The sequence below is a fragment of the Sciurus vulgaris genome (assembly GCF_902686455.1).
Source record: "Sciurus vulgaris genome assembly, chromosome: 5".
Classification (NCBI taxonomy): Eukaryota; Metazoa; Chordata; class Mammalia; order Rodentia; family Sciuridae; genus Sciurus; species Sciurus vulgaris.
The window spans coordinates 74,083,539-74,107,244 of NC_136465.1; the positions used below are offsets into that span (position 1 = coordinate 74,083,539).

Genomic DNA, 23,706 nt, shown 5'->3' on the forward strand with positions numbered 1-23,706 from the left:
TGTTGACTGGACTGCGTGTCTTCCTTGCCCAGTGACTCTGGATGGGAGGGGCCAGGGTGCTGCTTTGTGTGGCCACATAAAACTCAGCCCTGCAGGGTCAGACAGACCTGGTTCTGCCTGCTGCTTCACATAGGCATGAGACCCAGAGTGAGTTTCCTAGGTCTCTTTTCTTCCTTTTTTGAGGGGGTAACAGGGATTGAAACTGGGGTACTTTTACCACTGAGCCACATCCCCAGTCCTTTAATTTATTTTTAGTATATGGACACAATACCTTTATTTAATAATTTTTATATGGTGCTGAGGATCAAACTTAGTGCCTCACACATGCTAGGCAAGTGCTCTATCATTGAGCTACAACCCCAACCCTTATTTTTCATTTTGAGGCAGGGTCTCTCTAAGTTGCTTAGGGCCTCACTAAATTGCTGAAGCTGGCTTTGAACTTGCGATTCTCCTGCCTCAGTCTCCTGAGTTGCTGTGATTACAGGTGTGTGCCACCACACCCAGCTCTTTCTTTCTTGTTGGTGCCGGGGGTGGAACCCAGGGCTTCTAGTGTGCTAGGCAGGAGCTCTGCTACTGAGCTACATCCCCAGCACTCTCCCCGCCCACCCCCCACCCCTCAGGGAAAAAAACTCTGGATTGAACCCAGGGCCTTGTGCTTGCAAGGCAAGCACTCTACCAACTGAGCTATGTCCCCAGCCCTCCCAGCACTCTTTAAAATTAAGTGTGATCCTAATTCATCAGCCCTCCCCAGAGTGGTAGTGAAGATCATTGAGATAATGGATGATGATAACATGGCAACAATAATTTATTAAATGCTGGTCATGTGCCCAGGCACTGTTTAAGAGACTATGCAATTAATTCACTATAGGAGCCTTTTTATTTTGATGCTAAGAATGGAACCCAGGGCCTCCTGCATGGTAAGCAAGTGCTTTACACCTAGCCCTCAATCTAAGTATCTTTGACATTTTATAGTGGCAGGAACTAAGGAACAGAGATCAAATAAATTGCTCAAGGTCACACGACTACTGGGCTACGGAGCTCAGATTTTAACACAGGCCCCAGAGCCCACCTTCTTATCCTGGAGATGCAGGTGGGGTCTTTCTAAGAGGTATGTAACACACAACCTGCTGCTATCTTCCAGATTCAAGGACTAAGATTTTCAAGTAGGGCTTGGGAGCACTACCTTGCGCCACCTCCTCCCGCTTCCCCTCATCTAGGCTAAGTGGGGTAAACTGGATCCTGTAAGCTAAAAAGGGCCTAGTCCCTTCCCCATTAAGCCACCACTGCCCTCATCCTCTTGGGCAGTTTGCATAGCAGGATGACTTGAAGACCTGTTTATTATTTTGTCCCCTTTTCCTTCCAGAGTGGGATTCCTTTATTTAAAACTCAAGTCTCCTGGGGGAGTTGAGCTGGTGTGAGTTACACTTGGGGAAGAACTGGCTGTCATCACTGGAAAGGTTAAGGAGATGGGGTGGGTCCTGAGGCACACAGGGTGAGTGTCCATCATATCAAGGGACAGAACTAGCTCTCTGGGAATGATGGTGACAGAATAGTTTCTGTCCTTCTGGAACTCAGGAGATTGGTCAGGGAGACAGTTTGTGACGAGGTACACAAACCAAATAATTTCTAGCAGGTGTGGAGGAGGCACACAAAGAGAGCAGGAAGGGCTCAGGGACAGAGCCACACAATAGCTCCCTGGAGCTGCCGCCCTCCAGGGGGTGGATGGGTGGGGCCCTCACCTGTGGGCCTCAGGGCTCTGTGCCCAGCAACGCCTGAGCAGCACGGAAGAAAGGCAGGTCCCACCCCTCTAACTGCCCTTGGGCTAACTGCCCTTGGGTGAGAACTTGAACTCCTGAGGGCTTCGGAGGACTGTGTTGTAAGGTGGGTCCTTGAGAATGAGCAGGTCGTTCATTCCCCCTCCCAGGACTTATGGAAAGCAGTTCCCCGCTTTAATCAGAAGGGTCAGGCTAGCTGGGGCCTCTAGTGGGGTTGAAATCCCAACACTAGGGGTGAGGACCTGGAGGCACCCTGCTGGTACCTGCTATTCACAGACCCTGCGGAGCCTCTCCTCTCCCCTGTCCCTCAGGGGTTGCTCAGTCCAGGCCAGCACTGGGCAAGGGTGCAGCCCAAATCCTGCTGAGCTGACCCCTCACTGACCTCAGGGATTCTAGTCCTCCAGGTCTGGATATGGGCAGGGTCAGAGGCTGCAGAGGGGGCTGTCTCCTGAAGGCATGGTAGCCATGGAGAGTGGACGCAAGGACAGCTTCTTCCTTGTTCCCTGGAAACTGGGAAGAGAATAGGCAGATAGGAGGAAACGGGCCACCAGGAAAGAGTGAGAGGCCTAGTGGGGTAGCCAGGCCTCATAGGAGATGACTGTGGCTGATGCTGGGAGAGAAGGGGTTAAGACGGTGAGGGGGGCAGCCTATGGCAGGAGGACACACCTGTGCGCAGAGCGGCGGGCGGGGCCCAGGTGAGGCGCTGGTGCTGCCTGGCAGGCAGAGAAGGAAGAAGGAAGAGTGGAAGCCACAGCGGGCTCTAGGTCGTTGAATCCGGGCTTTGACGCCCCTTCTTCTCCTCGGCACCCACTCTCTAGGGGGCAGGCAGGCCTGGTGACAGGTAAAAGCCATCAGGCAAGGGGTCCTGGTGCTGAGCTAGAACTGTAGAGTGGGGTCTGAGGGCCAGGGAATTGGGGTGTGTTGGGGGCAGGGACAGGCTGTAAGGGTGGTAGGGGAAGGGGCTCAGAAGAGAACAGAGGGACAAGGGGCTGCTGAGGCACTGCCTAGGCCCTGGCAATCTTAACCACTCAGGGTGGGGCTGGTGGTGGGCAGCAGGGCTCACCCGGAAGCGTCCCCAGGGACACGGGTGGTGGGGGGATGGGAACCAGGGATCTGTAGCTTCCCCGCAGGGAGTGTGGAGCTGGGCCTGCTGACTGGAGGTGGGCAGGCTGGGTGGGGGCCCTCGTCTTACCCAGCAGTGTTTGGGTGCTGGTTGGGAGTCTCTAATACTGCCGGGTAATGATGGAGGCCTCTGACCCTGTGTTCGTTCCATCCATCCGTTCGCTTAGGTCCTGGGCCCCCCAGCTGGTTGTAACTACCCCCACCTCCCCACATAACCTGGAAACTCCACGTCCTGAGCAGAGGGTGCTGCAGGAGGGGTGGCTCTCTGTTGGCTGACTGCCCGCTAAGGGAACACAATGGCCCCAGCCCTCCTCCAATCCCGATGTGTCATCTGTTGGATCCAGAACCCATGCCCGACCTTGAGCGCGGGATTGGCTCATACGCTTCTCAAATGGCCTCAGCAGGCTTGCTGCCAGGGTCCCTGTAGCAACTGGTCAACTGTAGCCTGGAGTTCCATGTTGGCCGGCTCTGGGTCCATCTTCCAGTACAGTGTTGGATGGTCTTTGTGAAACTCCTAACACTGTCTGGTAAAGATGGCCCCCGGGTTGGTTCCTTCAGCAGTGAACTTCCTGGAGTCCTGAAGAACGTGGAGGCCTCCTGACCAACAACCTATGAAGCTTTCCCCTCTTGATGAAGGTGTAAATCACTAGGAAAAGGGGAACAATGGGAAAGGAGACAAAATGGCTACCTCTAGAGCAGCAGCAAGATTTGGAAACATATTTATTCCCTAGGTACCTCCATTGTTTTCCCACCTTGGGAATTTGAAAGAAATGAAGTGTGAACAGCAACAGGTGGATGACTAATCCAGGTTTCTTGATCCTTAATTTGTCAATCTCACCTTAGGGAGAGTGGCTACCACATCAACTTCATCTCCGTTTCCCCTTCTTGACATTTAACCCCCAGAGGATGGAGAAATTATCTACTTATTTCAAAACCCTTAAGAGGTTTACTTGCCGCTTCCGACCCTATTAAAGTTTACTTCCTCTTCTACCATGTATCTTGTAATTACTTCATCCCCAGTGTTGTCCCCTCAAAAGGACAAGGGACAAGAGTAGGGCTATAGTGGAATTAGGTATAATAGGCAGACTTCATTTTCTTGGTGCTTGAGATCCAGTGAGGGCTGTCTTTTCCTGTGAGCCAGCTTACCTATGGATTAAAACTAGGATGCTCTTCTGTTGGGGCTCCAGAGCTGTAGGAATGAGAAGCCCACCTCCTTAGGTCCATCCCTCTCTGCAAACTGCCCTTCACATCTTGTGAAAATGAAAGTTGCAGGTGCCCACAGGATACACAACCCATTGGGCTTTTGCATGCCACTGAGGTCCCTCAGTTGGTACTCATGATCTTCACCACAACTTCATGGAGGCCTGTTACCAAGGAAGCAGCCCACAACTCCGTGGAGGCCTGTTACCAAGGAAGCAACTCCCATTGGGGTCATCAGATTTTTTGTTTGGCTCAGCAAAGCCACAGCTGCTCTAGCCTTAAAAAAGGAGATGTTGAAAAATAAATGGAGTGGTGTGGTAGATGTGCAGGGCGGGGTGATGGGTACAGCTGGGCTTCTAGATCTGAGCCTCACTGCTCCCAGCTTGGGTGCTGTTTTGGAGCAGATTGCTGGGTTTGGAGAGCTCAGGCCAGACTCCTTGCGCCCTCTGCTGGCAGATGGAGACCTGAGGCACAAGCTTGATTGGGTAACATTTGCTTCCCATATGACCAGACACCTAAAGCCTTAATTTTGGCTTAAGTAATAAAAATTTATTGAGAATTCCTGGTACGGCGGTTATCTCCTCCCACCTTGAGGGAGGGAACAACAGTGTAGGAAATCACTGAGAAATCACAAACTGTCCCAACACCCCTGGCCAACACAGGGAGAAAGAAAGTCATTCCCCTAAATAGGGTTGGTCTTCAGTCTTCCTCAATCCACGAGGGCTCAAGAGGATGGGCACAGAGGGGACCATCACATGATATTGGGATGGGGTGTGCTGGACCCCTAGCTGGTTCCTCAAAAACTGGTGGAGAAACACATCTGCTTCCTCCCTGGGGGTAGAGTTCTGCTCATCAGGCTCATTTCTTACCCTTGATGAGGCTGTCACTGGAGAAAAAGGACAGAAGGATGACATTACTGAAGACATAAAGGTGAGATGCAGAATATCCAGGTCATTCCCACCTCTTCTGTTTGAGGGTCTGTGGAGGAGGTGACTTAGGGGAGGTAGTAGGGCTAGGCACTGGGAGAAGATGGACTATAGGACCCCTCCCCCACCCCCTAAGGACAGCAACAACTTACCTTCCCCTGTGACCACCAGACCATGAGGTGAACAGGAAAGAGAAAAAGAGAAATGCATGTGATTTAACAGCTTCAGGCCCCAGTCAGCTCTAGGGCCTCCACTCCCAAGAGAAACACACAAACAGTAGAGACCAGGATCTCAGGCTCACAAAAGACTTGCTCTCTTGGCCACTCTCATTTCTGCTCCCTCCTTTCCTTATACGCTTCCATGTACCACAGCAACTGTTTGAGAGTTCTTAACACTGAATATTATCTGTGATTACAATCAAAGTGCCTTTTATACAAATAATCAACCACCCCCTGGTTTTTGGGTGGTTCTAGAGATTAAACCCAGGGGCTCTCTACCACTGAGCAACATCCCCAGCTCTTTGGGTGTATTTTTAAGATTTTGAGATAGGGTCTTGCTGGCCTAGAACCTGCAATTCTCCTGCCCCTGAGTGGCAGGCATATGCCACTGCACCTGGCCAGCCACCCCCTTTTCTAATTGTGGTTGAAAAAGTATCAAGAGTCATATGAGTAGCTGTAACAGGCTCCAGAGCCCAAGAGACCCCAGACTCAAGCCTCATGTTTTTTGTGACATCACATTGTGCAGCTCTATTCTCACCGGGTAAAACTTTCATCCTGTAGGTTCAGCACAAGGTTATCAGCCGTAAGATAGATACGATTTTGTGATGTGGCAATCTACAGAGCAGCAAATAAGACAAATGCAAGCATTAGTAAAGACCTTGATTCCTATGCTTTTGATTCAACAGCTACTTAATGGAACATGTGGCTAAGACAGGGATATAGCAATAAGCAATGACTATGACATATTAATACTATAACAGGAATGAATGGAAGGTCAGGGAAGCCCTGGGCAATCAAGGGAATGAGAGTCAGAGAACTCAGTTTGAGTAGAAACCTGAATGAGATGCTGAACTCCCAGACTCACCGTCTTGGAGATGTTCTGGGCTGCCCGTATTTTGCGAAGCTTGATGTAGCCAGGATTTTTGCTCAGTGCTTCTCCAAGGTGAACAGGGCAGGGTTAAGGGTCCACACAAAGTGAGATCTCAACTCCCGGCCCCACTCTTACTTACTCTCTCATGGCAGTCCACCTCTGGGCTGTCAGATCCAAGGTTGTGATCACATGGCTGGTGCCCATCCCTTTTGGCTCCCACCTGTGGGCCTCCCTGCAAACTGCTGCCAGGAACTAGGGGCAGCAACAGACATGAGGGCAAGGCCAGCAGTGCTATTGATCTGGCCTTACAGTAGGGAGCCAGGAACTCAGGTTCCCCACCAAGATTTAAGATCCCATCTGTACCTACCCCCCAGGAGCCAAGGGTCAGAGAGCACAAAGTCACATTCGCCTTATTCTCATCAGTCGGCCCTTGAGGGAGGATGGGGAAAGCAGGGTGCCTGGGGGCAGGCCAAGGATATCATCTTGGCAGCCTCTGCCTCACCCTCAGCCTGCACAATTTTCTGCCGTTGTTCCTGTTTTGCTTTTTCCACCAAGAACTGGGCCCGCTGGGCTTCTTGCTGAGCTGTGGTGGGAAAGTGGGGGTGGGGGGGGAGCACAGTGAGGTGACAGGATCCCCAACTTTGGACAGCTCTGTCTTCCTCCTGTCTTCAAAAGCCCTTGCTCCACTCCTCTTGTGACTCACCCACTTGTTTGGCTTCTACAGCAGCTGTGTACTCCCGGCTAAAACTCAGCTCTGTGATGGCTACATCATCCAGGATGAGGCTGAAATCCTTGGCCCTTTCTGTCAGCTCCCGTCGGATCAACAGAGATACCTGGGGGCAATGGTGGGGATGGTAATGAAGGGATGTTTGAGGGGACTGAAGAACTGGAAGGCTGTACTGCTGTAACCATTTGAATACCAGATCTCCTGGTATAGCAAGAAATTCATCAGTCCATTCTCAGTTCCTTAGAACTAGGACATTCACTAGGACAGCTGAATTGGAAGGACTTGGTTCAATCTATCCATTTGATAGATGAGACAGCCTCCAAGAGATAGTATGATTGTCCCAAGTCACAAAGACTCCTAAACCTTCACTCTTCAATATAGCAAGCATTCCCTTAGCTTCCTACCAGGCAAACTTACAACAAAACTTTGTCATTATTTCCTCCTATGCTTCCTTCATAATATTGATTGCTACTGTGTTCTGTGCCCTACAGTGGCAATTAGTACAGCATTTATGTGGAAATGAAACTAGGATCACAACCCTTTTTTCCATAATTCCTAGTACCCTGGGTCTAGGAGGGAAATGTTTCCACCATGCAGATGGTGATGGGAGTCAGACCTGAGCCCTCTGGGTGATCAGCTGTGACGCATTGAACTTGGCCACCACACTCTTGAGCACCTCGTTGACAATGGACGGCAATACTCGCTCCTCATAGTCTAGCCCTAGGCGCTGGTACATGCTGGGGAGCTCTTGGGCATTGGGTCGAGACAGCACGCGCAGGGAGATGTTCACCATCTGCAGGTCTGAGAGAGAGGTCAGCAGTGGCTGGTCAAGGCCAACTCTCCCCTCAAATATTTTCTTCTCCATGTGCTTTCATCTAAGCCTACTGTACACCCTAGCACTCTCCTGGGGGAGAATAATCAGGTTGAGAAAGAAGATGCTACAAGGCACATGCAAAGTGCATCCTTGTCCACCATGGACCTACAACCCCTACATTAGTAAACTTTACTCCTATTTTTACCACTGAATCTTGAGCAACCTCTTAATGTAATCTTTATCATGCAGTACTGCGATCAGCTGCCTCTTTTTACTACAGTATTAAGACTTCATAAAGATTGTGTTTTATGAATATTATTCCCAAGGCCTAGGGCTTAGTGAATGAATAAGTGATACACATTAAAAACAATATGAAGAAGCACATTGCCAGTTATATTAAGCTACATGTCTCAGGGAGTATGTGTGTGTGTTTGTGTCCAAATGAGGCAGGGGTCAGGGGAATCTCAAAGGCATGCTTCTAACTAAGTAGTCTGTAAGGAAAGGACAGTGAAGAGAGGAGTCAAACTTTTTCAGGGAAGGGCATATGAGTAAATGTTAACTGTGGATGTAATTAGTAAGTAAAAAAAATAAGAAAATGCTTAAAAAAAAAAAAGGCTTTGACTTAGGCACTAAGACATAAAACGACAGAGGGAAGGGGCTGTTAAGAATAAAAACATGCAGACACTCAGTGTGTTGGAATATACTGCTTTAGCCCCAGGAGGCAGACACTTTTCCAGATGTGGAAACCAAGGCCTAAAAGATCCCACACTACCATTTTGCCAGGCTCCCTGTTCACTTCAGGTATCTATTCTGCCACGTGACTTCCAATTGCCCACACTTACCTTTGGAGCCTGTGGGGGAGGATATTTTTCTGGGTCTGGCCCGAATGTCATAGATAATGGGGTACTGGAACCAGGGAATCCTGAAGGGGAGAGGGCAGGGACAGAAATTAGGAAACTGAAGTTTCATTAATTCGGTCTGGCTTCCCTTCACCTCACCACTGTTTTTTTTTTTTTTTGCTTGCTCCTCTCGATAACAGGAGATTCTCTTCGTCCTTTGCAGAACAGTTTATGTTGCTAGAGTTTGAGGAGCCATCACTGTCCTGGGGCCAGGGGTGATTATGGGAAAGAGCAGCGCTGAATCCTGATGCAAGTTCTACTAGTCCTTGGTGGGTCGCGTCAAGGGTGAAGGGTCAGAGTTAGTACGCTCTGCTCGCCATTACCTGAAATGAAGGCCCTCGGCCAGAATGGTGTCCTGCTGTACGCCACCGATCCGATTAAAGAAGATGGCTCTGTGCCCGCCTTCCACTGTGGAGAGATGGGTAGGGATCGGACCAGGCCGCTGCTCAGAGTACATGCGCGGCTCAGAGAACGGGATCGGTTCAGGTGGGACAGGGTGAGGCGCTAGGTGAATGCGGACAGTTGGAGAGACAGGGCAGGGATTTGGGGCCTGGGGATTCCAGTGAGCGGGCGGAGGTGGCTCACCGGTGAACACGGATTCGCGGACGCCATAGGCCACAGCGCCGGCCCCCAGCAGCAGCTTCAGCGCCGTGCCCATACCCCGAGGCCCGGCGGGCAAGCGTCCCGCTAAGTCCTTCAAATTCTGGGCCATATCTGATTCTGAGGGCGGCGGCACCTGAGGTCAGGAGGGGGTGCCCGCCCGTCTCTACCCGACTCCAGTTTGGAGATCACAACCAGCACACGAGGGATCGGAGCGGCAGCGCTCGCGGGGAAAGGGCACCGGAAGTGCGCTCTCTTCTAAACCCTCCCCTTTTGCCTGCAGCGGACCCGAACTTCGCGCATAGGAATCGCGCATCCGGAAGCTCCTCCCCTTTCTGGAACCCTCCGCACCCTGAGAGGCTTCGGTAGCGCCAGACTTCAAGCCCTCGCCATTTCCAAGCGCCCACTTTCAAAATGGCCGCCCTCAGGAAGTTTACGATTCTGACGCGCGCGAGGTGCTAGTTTAAGACGATAGCATGACTTCCGGGCTGGCTGTAAAGATGGCTGCTCCCAGTGATGAATTCCAACCGCGTGATCTGCGCTTTGGGGAGCAGGAGCAGGACTGGGATGCTGCGGCGTCCAAGAGGCCTCGACTCGGGGCAGGAAGCAAGAGCGGAGGTCGTAGGCTTATTGTGGTCTTGGAAGGGGCCAGTCTGGAAACCGTCAAGGTAGCTTGGAACAGGAAGTCCACACTAGTAGCCATATAAGCTGGTACTTCGTGGGATAAGGGAGGGTTAGGGGCACAAAGTGAATGGAGAAAGAGTTGAAACATGCTTTTGGACGATGATGGGTCACCTAGTTGGTCATCTCTTGGTTTCACATCCTGTGTTGGCAATACCAGTTTTCTTTTTGTCTTTCTTGACACCCACTCTAGCCCTCGCCTCCTTGATTCCATTTGTTTACCAAGATTCCATAATAGAAAAATCAACTAAAGTGAGGCGAGGTCATCTATCGCGGCCTCCTACATCCCAAAAAGAAAGGTAAATTACTGTAGCCTAGGTTGCCCAGTCATTTATTGCTAAAGACTTGACCTTTCATTTCGTTAAAAGGATCTCCACTGTCAGCAGTTTCTATCCACCTCGAAATACTGCCTGGACCAGATTATAATTTAATACATTTTATTTTTATCATCATTCATTAATTTTTCTGAAAGGAATAAAACCAGGAGTTCATTGCCCTAAAGCCTTGGGCAGTGTTCTCATTTCCTCTCTTACCATTGAGAGCTAAATTTGTTCATCGAGTAGCTACCAAAGTAGTTTAGATGTCAGACCTTGGTTTTTAACACTTATTTTACTGTATGATTTTGGGAAAATAAGTTTGTCTTCATTTTATAAAATGGGGATATACTTCAATTGTGGGCCACAAGGGGGACTGTAATGAAAGTCCTTCAAAAAGTAGTAGTACATTTTGGGCTGGGGATACAGCTCAGTTGGTAGAGTGCTTGCCTCACATGCACAGGCCCGGGTTCAGTCCCCAGCACCACAAAGAAAAAGGAATAGTACATTTTAATAATCTAAGGTGAGACTCTTTTCCATATTTTTTTTTTTTTTGGTACTGGTATTTGAATCCAGGGGTGCTTTACCACTGAGCTACATCCCCAGGTTTTTTTTACTTTGTATTTTGAGACATGACCTGGTAAAATTGCCAAGGCTAACCTTGAATTTGTGATCCTCCTGCCTCAACCTTCCATGTGACTGGGATTACAGGTGTGCACTGGTCCCTTTTCATTTTCTCTGGTATTGATACCTTTCTTCTTTTCCTTCCTTCTTTTTTTTCCCCTTTTCTTTTCCCAGGGGTTCTCTACCATGAGGATTAGGCTCAGAAGTTCTTTACTACTCTTTTTATTTTTTAAATTTGAGACAGGGTCTTGCTAAATTGCTTAGGGCCTTGCTGTGTTGCTGAGGCTGGCCTCAAACTTGTGATCCTCTTTGCCTCAGCCTCTCAAATTGCTGGGATTGTAGGTATGCAACATTGTATCTGGTGGCACAAGCTGGCCTCAATTTGTAATTCTCCTGCCTCTGTCTCCCAAGTAGCTGGGAGTACAAACAAGTGTGCTCCACCATGCCTGGCTTCTGTAATTCATACCTTTTTTCTTTCCGGATTGAACCAAGGGGTACTTTACCACCAACCTACATCCCTAGGGCCCTGCCCTCCTTTTATGTTGAAAAAGTTTCTTATTGTCCAGGCTGGCCTCCATCTTGGAATCCTCATGCCTCAGCTTTCCTAAGTCATTGGGATTACAGGTTTTGTGTCTGTCTGTGGCCCAGCCCTTTTTGTTTTGACTAAGTTTTCCTAAATTGCCCAGGTTGACCGTGAATGTTATTCATATTTCTACCTTATAGGTTCTTATTTCTCAGTAATTACCTGCTAGCTTTCTAACCTGTTAACTGTGTTCTTTGTTTTTTTTTTTTTTTGGTACCAGGGATTGAAGCCAGGGGTGCTTAACCATTGAGCTACATCCCCAGACCTTATTTATTTATTTATTTATTTATTTATTTATATTTTGCGGTACTGGGGATTGAACCCAGGGCCTTGTGCTTGCGAGGCAAACACTCTACCAACTGAGCTATATCCCCAGCCCCCTTTTTTATTTTTTATTTAGACACAGGGTCTTGCTAAGTTGCTTAGAGCCTCACTGATTTCTGAGGCTGGATTTGAACTTGCAGTCCTGCCTCAGCCTCTTGAGCTGCTGGGATTACAGTTGTGCACTACCTTGCCTGGCCTAACCTATTAACTTTGAATGTTAATTTTTTTTTTTTTTTTTTTTTTTTGTGGTGCTGCGGTTCAAACCAGTGCCTGACACGTGCATGGTAAGTGCTCTACCACTGAGCCACAACCCCAGCCCCTGAATGTTAATTTTGACATTTGTCATGTCAGGCTATACCATAATAACTGTAATTTGCAAATGTGAAAAGCTTGTTTGTGTCAGCAGTATTCGAGAATGCAGACTCAACAGTAGAGTGCTTGGATTCAGATCTTTTTGGCTACTAGTCGTGTGACCTTAGGCAAATAATTTTACTTAATTGCTTTAAGTAGTCCATGGGGATAGTAATGGTTAGAAGGATTAAAGGAGTTAATAACATATAAAGTGTTTAGAATAAGTCTGGCGCTGGAATAGGTTTGTTAGTAATATTAATTCCAGATTACTTATTGAGAAGTTTATGGCCAAATTAAAATTCCTAGAGCTAACTCTAGAAGCCATTTGGGCCAAGTTGTCATAAGTGGTACTGTTAAGGGTGATAAGAATTCATAGCTGGTGGAAATCTTCATCAGACTGTATTGTAACTTTGTCTTCCTTGTGCTGTCATTTGTTGCTTCTGCCAGTCTTCTCTGAGCCTGTTCTTTTTATTTATTCCTCTATTCTGACCTCACTGACTTCCTTTAAGTTCTTTGAAAGCACCAAGTTCTTATTCCTTGAGGCCATTGAATATATTGTTCTTTAAATGCAAGCTCCCCTTGGTCAGCTTGTTGTCACACTGATTACTAATCTGTTTATTCACTTAATAATTGAGTTTCTGCTAGTCATGGTGTCACACACTATAATCCCAGCAATTTGGGAGACTGAGACAGGAGGATTGAAAGTTTGAGGACAGACTCAGCAACTTAGTGAGAACTTGTCTCAAGATTCAGAAAAACAAACTGTATAAAAAGGGTTAGGGATGTAGTGGTTGAGTGTCCCTGGGTTCAATCCCCAGAAAAAAAAAAAAAAAAAAAAAATCCTGAATTTCTATGATGTTGCTCATTCTTTTGTTACTAGGTTAAACCAAGGAATTTCAGGTTGTTTTATTACATCCTTAAAAATGAAGATGTAGAAATTCTTTTCTTCTGTCTCCAATGCCTTTTTTTTTTTTTTTTTTGGTACTGGGGATTGAACCCATGGGTGTTTTTTAATTTTTATTATTTTGCGGTGCTGGGGATCGTCGAACCCAGGGCCCTGTGCTTGCAAAGCAAGCACTTTTACCAACTGAGCTATCTCCCCAGCGCCCCCATAGGTGTTTTACCACTAAGTTGCACATCCCCAGCACTTTGTGTGTGTGTGTATGTTGTTTAGAAGGGGTCTTGCTAAAGTTGTGCAGGCTGGCCTCAAATTTGATTCTCCTGCCTCAGCCTCCCAAGACGCTGGGATTACAGGTATGCCAGCATGTCTGGTTTCCAATACCTTGTACAATAAAGATACCTGGTATTCATTCTCATTATTCTACTCAGTGGTTTTCAAGCTTATTAACTCACCAAAAGTTACATTGTGAGCCAGTATACACATTGAACTATATGAAAGCAAAAGTTTTATAAACCGTTATTTATCATTACTGTGTGAAGTACTTTCACCCCCCCCCCCCCCCCCCCCCCCCCCCCCCCCCCCGTTTACTGGGGATTTAACTCAGGGGTGCTCTAATATGGAGCTACATCCCTAGGTTTTTATTTTGTAACAGCCTAAGTTGCCCAGGTTGGGCTTGTACTTGCCATCCCCCTCCCTCAGCCTCTCAAGTAGTGGGGTTAATAGGTGTTCACCACCCACTCAGCTACTTCGATGTTTCTATTGTTTCATTCAAAGAACAAAATTGATGGTTAAATTCTAATGGGTTGAAACTGGATTAGTCTATTCAAGGGATGGTTCTTCAGGGTAGCCCATGGCTTCAGGTTTTGGTTCTTTGTTTTTTTCTTCTTGCTTACTCTTGACATTTCTGTTCTTTATTGCCCAGCACATGCTGGGCAAGTGCTCTGCCACTGAGCTATACCCCTGGTCCTTGTTATTTAGGCTGTTCAAGTGATTTCAGAGTCTATATTCCATTCCCCCAAACTTGGAGTTATTTCTTGAGCTGCTACAGGTGTAGTCCAATTCTTTATCACACTTCTAATTCACATAATGAATAGAATTACCAGACTAATATATTTGAGACATTTCCATCATGCTTCTCTTACTCTAGAATTCTCACTTTGTTTGATATATAAGGATTCTGCAGATTACAAAGCGATTTCATACATAATTCCTGTCTTTCAGTGCCTCTATTCTCTCTTTTCTCCAAATAATGTTTTTGCTTTTTGATTTGTCTGTAAATCTTTACTCATGCCAGTCCAAAACTAGGAGTAACACTTCTAAATTGTTTCACATCCTAGAAAAGTGTTCCTTGACTTTGTACATCATTAGGATTTCCACATTAATTCCTGTTCATGTTTGTAGCATATGCACTTAGTGTATGTTTGTTTCAAGCAAACTAAGGGTATTGATGATGTATTGTTTTCCCCAGTACATATGAATACATATACTCCTGTAATAAACATAAGCTTTCAGCCAAGTTCACTAACCTAACTTCTACCTGGTTCTAGGTGACCTTCCTAATAGCCACAGGTTTTAAAATTAGATTTAGTATAGACTACAGGTTGTGCCCTTCTTCCCTTCCCTTCTAAGATAGGTTACTTAGGAGGGTGTGCATGTAAATGTGACCACACAGTGATCCCCTGAAAGGCTTGCTGGGCCTCACCCCCTTAAGTTTCTGACTTTGTTGTAGGCATTAAGTCAGCCTGAGAGTTTTCTGTTGAACAAATTTTCAGATGACAATGCTGGTTCAGGGACCACATCTTTAGAAGTCTTGTGCTAAACAGAAGAACCTTCTGTTGCTTTATCATGTTCTCTGTTCTTCAGGTAGGAAAGACATATGAGCTACTCAACTGCGACAAGCATAAGTCCATGCTGTTGAAGAATGGACGGGATCCTGGGGAAGTGAGACCAGACATAGCCCACCAGGTAACAGAGCTCACAGCCCTTTGAACTTTTGTATAAAAACGTAAGGCAGCTGAATGCTGCCTCTCTTTAGCCTTCACTGTGCCTTTGTTTCTGTCTTCCTCAGAGCTTACTGATGCTGATGGATAGTCCCCTGAATCGAGCTGGCTTGCTGCAGGTTTATATCCACACACAGAAGAATGTGCTGATTGAAGTAAACCCCCAGACTCGAATTCCCAGAACCTTTGACCGCTTTTGTGGCCTCATGGGTGAGAAGCCTTAGGACTTAAGTTCAGAATGAAAAGTTGGCAGTGGTGAAGAAGGAAGAGGAAAGGGAGAATGAAATGTGGCATTCTTCAGTGAGGGAGAGGGGCGTGACTAATGCCAGGATAGACTCTTTTATTTTTCCACATGCATGGAAATTCCACTCTCCTGTTTGTTATAGTGGGTTCCTGGCTGAGCCAAAAAGGGAGAGTCTGAACCTATTACTACCTGCTGGTCAAATGCTTGATAGGTGTTTGTTTGCAACATTTTAGTAGTACAGTCTGGATATAAAGGGCACATGGAACCCATCTTACCTGTGGGTTTTTCTGGTTGTATCACTGGGTAGGAATACAGACTCTACCTAAATCTGAACTTTTTTCCTCTCCTAGTTCAGCTTTTACACAAACTCAGTGTTCGAGCAGCCGATGGTCCCCAGAAGCTTTTGAAGGTGAGGTGTTTAAAACCTAATAGTTGGAGGTCGGGTTATGGGACTGTTACTGGGGCTGATTTTTCTGTTTTTCTTTAGGTAATTAAGAATCCAGTGTCAGATCACTTTCCAGTTGGTTGTTTGAAAGTTGGCACTTCTTTTTCCGTTCCAGTCATCAGTGATGTGCGACACCTAGTGCCTAGTAGTGACCCTATTGTTTTTGTGGTGGGGGCCTTTGCCCATGGCAAGGTAAGGTCTGGTTTAACCCTTAGATTCTTCAGAGTTGAAGCTTAGTACAGAATTCCAAGAGCAAGCACTTAACAAGTGCTCTGCCTAAGCCAGTTCCCCAGCCCTGACAATCCTTGTCCTTACAAATTGATAAATAGAGGGTAGCAACAGACTTAGAAGACAAATGGTGGTTCCAGCTCCTGCTGGCATATTTGTAACAGAAAAAGCTAGCATCTTCTTTATCCTTTGTGGAAGTTTGATGTTAGACACACTTGTGAAATATTAGTTCAGCTGTTTTTCCTGCCCCAAAGGAGGGCTGAACCTGCTATAGAGTGACGGTTGACCAGATTCTTCTTTTCTAAGGTCAGTGTGGAGTATACAGAGAAGATGGTGTCCATCAGCAACTATCCTCTTTCTGCTGCCCTAACCTGTGCCAAACTTACCACAGCTTTTGAAGAAGTATGGGGGGTCATTTGACAGTAGCAGAACCTAGCTCTGAAACAAAAGACTGTTGGCATTGTAGCCCTTGACCCCATTGACTGCTGCTGCACTGAAGACTGTGGAGTTTGGGGAATACATTGCTGTGTATTTGTTCTTCTTTATCCTATAAATACTGTTTTTGCAAACCTAGTTGTTTCTGGGGACGGCTGGGGGGGGCGGGGGGCGGGTCTTGAACTCAGTATCTACTGGTATAAATTGTTCCCCTTAGACATCAGGGACACAGAGTTTGCAGATTTGGTTGGTTCCAGGATTTGAAGGCAGGCTTTAGCTCCTGGTTTCCCAGATTCCTGTACTGTGAAGGGAAAGGACTTGATGACTCCAGCCATGGCAAGTACAGATAATTGTGTGTTTGAAAGAAAGTAGTCAGGGACGCTAGCAGTGAAAAACTGAACAAACAGAAGTGATTTTATCTGGTACAGTTCCAAGATAGAAAAAGTGGAGCAGGTGGGGCCTTGTGCCCTCCCTCCCCCCCATAGGGGGGGTGGGTGGTATCGGCACATATACAATCATAGTAAATTGGCAGAGAACACAACAGATTCCTGGCTAGAGAGGAGAGATAAGGCAACGTGCATGGGGGAGTCTGAGGGGGTTGCGGCCCCTGTGCTCCTCCCACAAGAACTTCCCCTTTGGCCCAGTGAAGACTTGGCGGGCAGCAGAGGCACAGCTAGGAGTGGCACGCTTCCAGCTCCCTGGCTTTTCTGTTCTCTGAGCTCTTGGGCGAGGGAGTGCTGTGAAAAAGGAGACAAGTAGTTTCTGCACCAGTCCTGCTCTAGGCCACCTGCAAGGAAAGATGTGATTGGAAGGCTGGTCAGAGTGGCACCTCCAGGTCCTGGTCCTGGAGCTTCCTCCTAGCATTCCTTAGTTAAGACTATCAGTGCCCCATACTGTGTCCCCCAGCAGCCAGGCTACCTTGAAATCCACCCCAAATTTCCAATACCGGCTTTTCCCCTAGTCTGTGGCTCCAGTCTAAAACCTGGCAGTTTAACGTTAGGTGTAGAATATTTACTTACCAGGGAAATAGATTATTCCATTTTCTTTAACTTCTCTTTCCTTGGCACCATTGATTTGTGAATATAAGGCAATATGAATAGTAGGCTCAGGAAGAAGACATGACCAAGAAAATAGACAGATTTATATACCTGTGGGAAGAGAGAGAGAAGCATGGGGTGTCTTGAGGTTTGAGATGTTTCAGTGAGTCTCTTGGCAACCTTTCAGGAGGGCCTTCACTAACCTTAAACCACTTGTCCCACGTGAAGAGGCAGAAGGCAGTCATTGAGTAACCCATGAAAAGCCAATGGATGGTCTGTTGCACCAAGTAGAAGAAGGGCTGCAGGACAGTAACGGAGGCCAGGTTGCTCAGGGCTGGGCTCTCTCGAATTAGGTTGGCAGCCTGGGAAGGAAGGAGAGTAGTTATCAGTGTCTTCATCCCTTCTGACTCCCCTTTTTACTTAGCAACCTTGAGGCCTACCTTCTTTTCCACAATAACAATGAGGAATTCCATCTGGAAGCAGACCAGGTATCCTGAGTGTAGGCCATGCCAGAGGGCCAAGAACAGCAACGAGAGACCCTGGGACAGTTCTTTATTTCCAAGGAACTTGAGTCGTTTGAAGAAGTAACTAGAGAAAAGGGTGGGCAAGGATAAGCCTTACACCGACTACTCACATTCCTACTATCCTGCGTCTGGGCTCCTGGTGCCCTGACAAGTAGAGTGGCAGCTGACTCCCACTTGTGGCCATGGGGGAGTTGGGGTACAGAAGGCAGTGGTAACTGGGTATCTTTAGAGATGGAAGGTGATGGCCATTGAGAGTCAGAAAACAAGACTCCAGGTTAACAACTGAGTGCCTACTCGGTGCTTGACGCTGAAAGGGCAGTGGGAAAAGAGATCAGTCTCAAGCTGCTACACTCTAGTGGGGACAAATGAAGATACAAATAGGGCAAAGGATAACAAATATAGTGGCAGAACTGGGATTAAGCCGGGGCTTGAGGCCCTTTTATGGAATGTTTTGGAGGGATGTGAGTAGGGATAATGGATATGTAAGAATGAATGGAGATTCTATTCAAGTGGGAAAGAGGGTCAGAGGTGGCATAATACATCCCCCACCTTCCAATGTGGGAAAGCATCAGAAGGAAGGAGCTCAGGTCCAAGCCTCTTCTCCCAACTGCTTACCGGGCTACCCAGGCATTGGTGTTGATGTTGAAAGAGGCAATGGTGCCATTGAAGCGGGGATTTGTCTCGAAGAGCCACACCTTCATGTTAGCACAGGCATCCCACTTTGCTTTTCCATTTTCTTCAAAGCCATTGAAGCCCAGACCCGTCAAAATGCATACTCCTTCCTGAGGGGAGGCACAGCTCAGGGTTCTCGCCACTCCTGCCCAACCAACCCCCACAGCTTGTCTAAATATGACCTTGTCTCATCTTTCCTACTTACTGTGACCAGCCAACAGGTGACGTATTTGTATAGCACAAACTTGCCCCAGATCAACATGTACATGCAGCGGAACCAGAAAGGGCGGTTCTTGAGGGAAGAGAACACGTGTGTTAGAGATAGCACACAGGCATGTTCCCCTTAGTGCCCTTCCTCTTCCAATCTGTGTCTGGTTTTCTCATTCTTATAAAATCCTGCTGTCAGTTAGGCCCTGACAATCTGGCCTAAGTGCCTTTAAGGCTAAGGGAAGTAGGCAGGGGAGCCCAGCGAACATCTCTCTCATTTTCCCTGAAGAGTCCCAGAAACAGCTCTGTCCTAACTCTTCTACTGGCTGGCTGTCTTCACAAGGTAATGTCAGGAACAGTAAGTACTGGGGGACCTTACATTTTCACATTTCATGTTAGTTTAAGGAGAAACCTACCCAGAATGGATACGAAACTGCTGCAAGCCTTTCAGCTGGGCAGGAACAAAGCCAGCATTTCCCTCTCCCTTGGTTTCTGAATTCCCTAGAAGTCCCCAAGTCTGTCAGTCAAGAGAAGAAAACAGGCTGGAGGATCAGCAGCTGCTGCGCTCCAGGGAGGAACTTGGACATAATAAAGCAAGCTAAAAGCTGCTTTAGGGGGAGGAAAAGGGTGCTAAAGTGCACCTGGCACAGCCCTGTGCCCACGAAGGTCATTCAGTGCAGGCTGATGAACATGTCCTGGCCCGGCTGGCACTGACACCAACTCTCACAGATCTAGAGCAAAACCAACATGCATTTGTAGATGGCATTGCCTACTTCTTTTCTATCTACAGGGGTCCTTGCCTATCCACTTTTCTATGAGGCAGTGGCAGTGCTGCTGTTAGCAACCACTCACTTCATAGTCTTCAGTGAGGAGATAGTCTTCTGTGATGTGGGGGCTGAGCAGGGTGTAGCCCACCAGGTAGATAAGACCAAGACTCAGGCGCTTGAGAGCAGGTATGGTGCTGGAAAGGAATGAGCTGGGTCACAGAGGGCAGAGTCTAGCCCTTCACCCTCTGACCCTCATTTACTCAGAGAAGTGTTTCAGGGAATGGCTACTGCTTGGAATGGCATGAGGACCACTCTTGCCCAAAGCTGGTACTGTTTCCAGGAAAGAGATCTCCCCTGAGTGGTTGGTTATGAGGAATAGTACCCACAAACCTGCAAGTTACAGGATGAAAAGGGCAGAGGAGAGAAGTGTGGGTGAGGCCCCCTTGGCGATGCTACTGAGCTCAGGTTCTCACCACGGTTCTCAATCTACATTGGAACTGACAATCCCATGTAGGTAATAATAACCACCACCATCAAATTCCAATTTGCTCCTTCCTATCTTGGTGGAACTGATGCTGAAATTCATGTTAGACAAGTTCTCAGTAAAGGAATTCTGGTGACTTTTACATTTTCTTCTGATATATCTTCATATATACTTTTATATATTTAACAATCTCTTTGTTTTTTCCTCTTTAAATGAGAAAACAGACTTTAAGGCAGGGATGTGACTGGTTCAGGCAAAATCCTGTGGCATAAAAATGAATGTTTATGTTTGTATTACAAGTGCAGCACGGACAGCTAGAGGTAACCTGGGTGGAGAAGTGTCTACTAGGACAACGAGCAGGCAGAGTGCCTGGTTGAAAGTCTAGGTCTGTGTGACATACATCGGTGTGCTAGGACCTGGCTGGAGAATGCAGCTGGGACTGGCCTTCAGGAAAGTCATTTCAGAAGTGAGTGTCAGAGCCGGGCGTGGTGGCACACACCTAAAATCACAGTGACTCAGGAGGCTGAGGCAGGAGGGTCTCAAGTTCAAACCCAGCCTTAGCAACTTAGCAAGGCTCTAAGCAACTCAGCGAGACCCTGTCTCTATAAAAAGTACAAAAAAGGGCTGGGGATGTGGCTTGGTGGTTAAGTGCCCCTGGGTTTAATCCTTGGTACCAGGAGAGGGAAAAAAAAAAAAAAAAAAAAAAAAAAAAAGTCACTGTCCAGTGAGACACCTATACAGAAGTCTTGACCAGGAGAGGCAGTTACCTGTTCGGCATCTTCCCTGGTATGTCAGTCAGCTGCCCCTGCACCAGCTTCATGTAGTGGTTCATTGAGAACTGGGGCCCTACCAAGAAGGCCCCATAGAAGTAGGAGAAACCAGCAACTTCCAGCAGGGAAGGGACACCCCGTATGGCATATTTCTGTTGTTCAGAGGACAAGGAATTCTATGCCGAGAAGAGAATGCATGGTTCAGGATAGCCTCGAATCTCCCCCCATGAGCCAGTTTGAGTGTCCCCCACCCCGGTGCCCCACTGTCTGGGGTTCTTCAGCTTGCCTTTTCCTTTGGGGATGGAAAAGAGCTGCTTCAAGTGGAAATGAATTATGTGTGGGGTAGCTCAGCAACTGTTGGCTGTTACTGCCTTGTTGGCATTGGTCTCTGGACTTTGTGCAGGAGCTGGATCCTGAGCAAGTTAGAGTTGTTGATCCTTGCTCAGAGCTATCTGAAATGAATATCACACAGGCTCGGGAATGAGAAAGAGGCTCTGCCCCTGGTATCTGGGTCCAGTCTTTTGGTAAAATAGCCTTCTTCCTTCCCTCTGGTTAAATCCTTAACCTCTCTGCAGAGGAACTGGCACTTACCTGATTTCTCCCTCCGTCAAAGTAGTCAACAGCCAAACCTGAGCAGAGAGAGAAGGGGTAGGTAGAGTAGAGGGAGAGGACATTGTGAGGATGTGGCCTGTGGACTGAGTGCAGCCAGGAGTGTAATGGGAAAGTACCAGTAAGGTTTTGGTCTGATGGGAGTGGGGCCCAGCTGGAAGGAGGAAGGCAGTGTTCAACCACTCACCAATCAGCTTTAAAGTCAAGACACAATGTGGCATTGTCCACTTGATATCGTAGTTGCCAGTGGCTGTGAAATAATATCCAGCAAGAAGGTAGGCCTAGAAGAGACAAACATTCCACCATCACTACTATGTCTTCCTTCACTTTCTCCTCGTTCTGGAATCCTTTGTTTTCTTTCATTTTTCCTTTCTCCTGGTCCCATCATTAAAAGCTTTAAGGAGTTCCTACAAATGGAGACACCTGAGCCTATAAAGGAAGAGAGTTGCTCAAGAATTCTTAGCAAAATAAGGGCTAAACTGAGATAAGAACTGAGATGCTTAGCTTCTTTATCTCATTCTAAATTGGTTTTCTTCCTTGCCTTTAGATAACTTCCCTCATGGATTGCTAAGCAAATCCCGATGAAAACTAGTGAACCTTAGTTGCATAGTCCTATGCAAAGGATTACCTAGTGCACCTTCCTTGAGTCATGGAGGGAGTTACTATTACAATCTGCATATGAAACACCTGGACCCATTAAGAAGTGACCTACCAAAAGTCATACTGCTAAGTGTTGGAAGGAGGGGTTGGAAATGAGATCTCCTAGTCCACACTGCTTTTCTATGCCATAGTCCCCTGCCTCTCTCCTGCCTCAGCTGTGACCTGAGATGCTAAGAGAAAGGTGTTTACCATTTGTAAGCAAAAGGTAGTGAGGACGGCAGTCATGGTGCGGCCCATCAGTCGAAGGATGAGGAACTGAAGTATAACACATAGCAAGGAGTGGTAGAACTGGTATCCTGGATGCAGAGAGCAGAATTTTAGCTTGGTCTTTATACTCACACTATTCCGAGGACTTTCAACCACAAAAAGGACATATAAAGACAACACTTTGGTATCAGTATTTTTTTCTTTTTTAAAGAACCTGTGGAAGGGATGCAAATTAGTTGTATAAACATTGAGATTATCAGGGTGTTTATGGTATTTCTGTATGTTTGAATTGAGGGATCATCTTGAGTGGGGACTGCTTGGATCTGCCATTCAGTTACAGCCACAGCAGAGAAACAGATCCTTTGCTGTTGAAGGGGTCTGGCAAGCTTGCTTGTATTTATTATTTAAAATTTATTTTCATAGTGCTACAGAATGAACCAGGAACTTATGTATGCTAGGCAAGTGCTCTACTGCTGAGGTACATTTCCAGCCCTAAATTTATATATTTTTTGTGGTACAAGGGATTGAACCCAGGGGTGTTCTACCACTAAGCGACATCCCTGGCCCTTTTAATTTTTTTATTTTGAGATGGGAGGTCTCACTAAGTTGCTTATAGACTTGTTAAATTGCTGAGGCTGGCCTTGAACTTGTGATCCTCCTGCCTCAGCCTCCCAAGTTGCTGGGATTACAGGTGTGTGCCACCAAACCTGGCTTTGAATTTTTTTTTTAATTGATACAGAAACATGTAAATATTTTACATGCTTCTGGGGTACTATGTGACATTTTGATACATGTATAATTTTTAATTGTTTAACATTTTTCAAAATGTTTTTATCTGACAGAGGAATGTACATAAAAGGGGGAAAAAGGAAAAGTTAAGCTGAACTCTGTCCATATAACCCTCTCTTTGCAAGCAGAGCATTAATTAAAACTTTCCAAGCCACTAAATTCCTCAAGGAGCCGGGCACACACCTGTAATCCCAGCAACTCGGGAGGCTGAGGCAGGAGGATCGAGAGTTCAAAGTCAGCCTAAGCAACTTAGGGAGGCATTTAGCAACTCAGTGAGACTCTGTCTCTAAATAAAATACAAAAAAGGACTGGGGAATGTGGCTCAGTGGTTGAGCACCCTGGATTCAATCCCCCATACCCAATAAAAAGAGAGAGAGAAAAAATTCTTTTTTTTTTTTTGTGGTGCTGGGAATTGAACCCAGGGCCTTGTGCTTGCAAGGCAAGTACTCTACCAACTGAGCTATATCCCCAGCCTGAGAGAAAATTCTTTAAGGAAGTTTTGTTCAAGTCTGTTCCTTCCCAGCATCCTTCTAATCATGGGGTCGCTGCTAACTTGGTTTACTTACCAAAGTTAAAATAAGCAATTGAGAGGCCAGTGAAGGCATGGAAGAGATGAATGAGGTAGCTGTCCTTGTAGAAAAGGTAATGCCGATAAAACAAAGCCAAGGGGTACCCTAGACGGGGAGAAAGATAACAAG

General features: G+C 47.0%; 3 protein-coding genes and 1 long non-coding RNA gene across 10 annotated transcripts in view; 2 read left to right on the plus strand and 2 right to left on the minus strand.

Annotated features, from left to right (window-relative positions):
- The first annotated feature begins 1,896 nt into the window (after positions 1 to 1,896).
- LOC306661849 lies at positions 1,897 to 4,885 on the plus strand. Its single transcript, XR_013763981.1, has 2 exons — positions 1,897 to 2,616; positions 3,741 to 4,885. It is a non-coding gene; the product is annotated as an uncharacterized lncRNA (long non-coding RNA).
- PHB2 (prohibitin 2) lies at positions 4,625 to 9,404 on the minus strand. The gene is made up of 8 exons (XM_079141106.1): positions 9,138 to 9,404; positions 8,876 to 8,960; positions 8,496 to 8,575; positions 7,456 to 7,640; positions 6,816 to 6,945; positions 6,592 to 6,695; positions 6,107 to 6,184; positions 4,625 to 5,856 (listed from the first exon to the last, which is right to left on the minus strand). The coding sequence occupies exons 1-8, from the start codon at positions 9,262 to 9,264 to the stop codon at positions 5,776 to 5,778; spliced, it is 870 nt and encodes a 289-aa protein (XP_078997232.1). The 5' UTR covers positions 9,265 to 9,404; the 3' UTR covers positions 4,625 to 5,775.
- An 85-nt stretch (positions 9,405 to 9,489) lies between these two features.
- On the plus strand, positions 9,490 to 16,416 carry EMG1 (EMG1 N1-specific pseudouridine methyltransferase). Of its 6 annotated transcripts, none has more exons than XM_079141109.1 (6): positions 9,490 to 9,820; positions 14,794 to 14,895; positions 14,999 to 15,140; positions 15,525 to 15,583; positions 15,662 to 15,811; positions 16,154 to 16,416. In XM_079141109.1, the coding sequence occupies exons 1-6, from the start codon at positions 9,629 to 9,631 to the stop codon at positions 16,265 to 16,267; spliced, it is 759 nt and encodes a 252-aa protein (XP_078997235.1). In that variant the 5' UTR covers positions 9,490 to 9,628; the 3' UTR covers positions 16,268 to 16,416. The 6 variants fall into 6 exon arrangements, with proteins under 6 accessions (XP_078997235.1, XP_078997236.1, XP_078997237.1 ...); XM_079141110.1 differs by having other exon boundaries at positions 16,159 to 16,416; XM_079141111.1 differs by having other exon boundaries at positions 15,530 to 15,583; positions 15,735 to 15,811.
- Positions 16,417 to 16,670: 254 nt separating this feature from the next.
- Positions 16,671 to 23,706, minus strand: part of LPCAT3 (lysophosphatidylcholine acyltransferase 3) — a 44,265-nt gene continuing 37,229 nt past the window's right edge. For both annotated transcript variants that reach the window (XM_079141101.1, XM_079141100.1), the window contains 12 exons: positions 23,575 to 23,682; positions 22,202 to 22,308; positions 21,540 to 21,633; positions 21,335 to 21,372; positions 20,741 to 20,919; positions 19,575 to 19,683; positions 18,721 to 18,807; positions 18,459 to 18,625; positions 17,760 to 17,907; positions 17,523 to 17,681; positions 17,302 to 17,430; positions 16,671 to 17,069 (listed from right to left, as the gene is read on the minus strand). In XM_079141101.1, coding sequence (XP_078997227.1) covers positions 17,314 to 17,430; positions 17,523 to 17,681; positions 17,760 to 17,907; positions 18,459 to 18,625; positions 18,721 to 18,807; positions 19,575 to 19,683; positions 20,741 to 20,919; positions 21,335 to 21,372; positions 21,540 to 21,633; positions 22,202 to 22,308; positions 23,575 to 23,682 — 1,313 coding nt within the window. In that variant the 3' untranslated portion in view covers positions 16,671 to 17,069; positions 17,302 to 17,313. The remainder of the gene's footprint in view (positions 17,070 to 17,301; positions 17,431 to 17,522; positions 17,682 to 17,759; positions 17,908 to 18,458; positions 18,626 to 18,720; positions 18,808 to 19,574; positions 19,684 to 20,740; positions 20,920 to 21,334; positions 21,373 to 21,539; positions 21,634 to 22,201; positions 22,309 to 23,574; positions 23,683 to 23,706) is intronic.

Coding starts and splice junctions, on each gene's coding strand:
- EMG1 (XM_079141109.1), top strand. CDS start 9,629: ATGACTTCCGGGCTGGCTGTAAAGATGGCTGCTCCCAGTGATGAATTC. Junction 9,821..14,793: donor CCAGTCTGGAAACCGTCAAG/GTAGCTTGGAAC, acceptor TCTGTTCTTCAG/GTAGGAAAGACATATGAGCT. Junction 15,812..16,153: donor GGGCCTTTGCCCATGGCAAG/GTAAGGTCTGGT, acceptor TTCTTTTCTAAG/GTCAGTGTGGAGTATACAGA.
- PHB2 (XM_079141106.1), bottom strand. CDS start 9,264: ATGGCCCAGAATTTGAAGGACTTAGCGGGACGCTTGCCCGCCGGGCCT. Junction 6,946..7,455: donor TGATCACCCAGAGGGCTCAG/GTCTGACTCCCA, acceptor CATTGCCCCCAG/GTATCTCTGTTGATCCGACG. Junction 5,857..6,106: donor CCCAGAACATCTCCAAGACG/GTGAGTCTGGGA, acceptor GCTGCTCTGTAG/ATTGCCACATCACAAAATCG.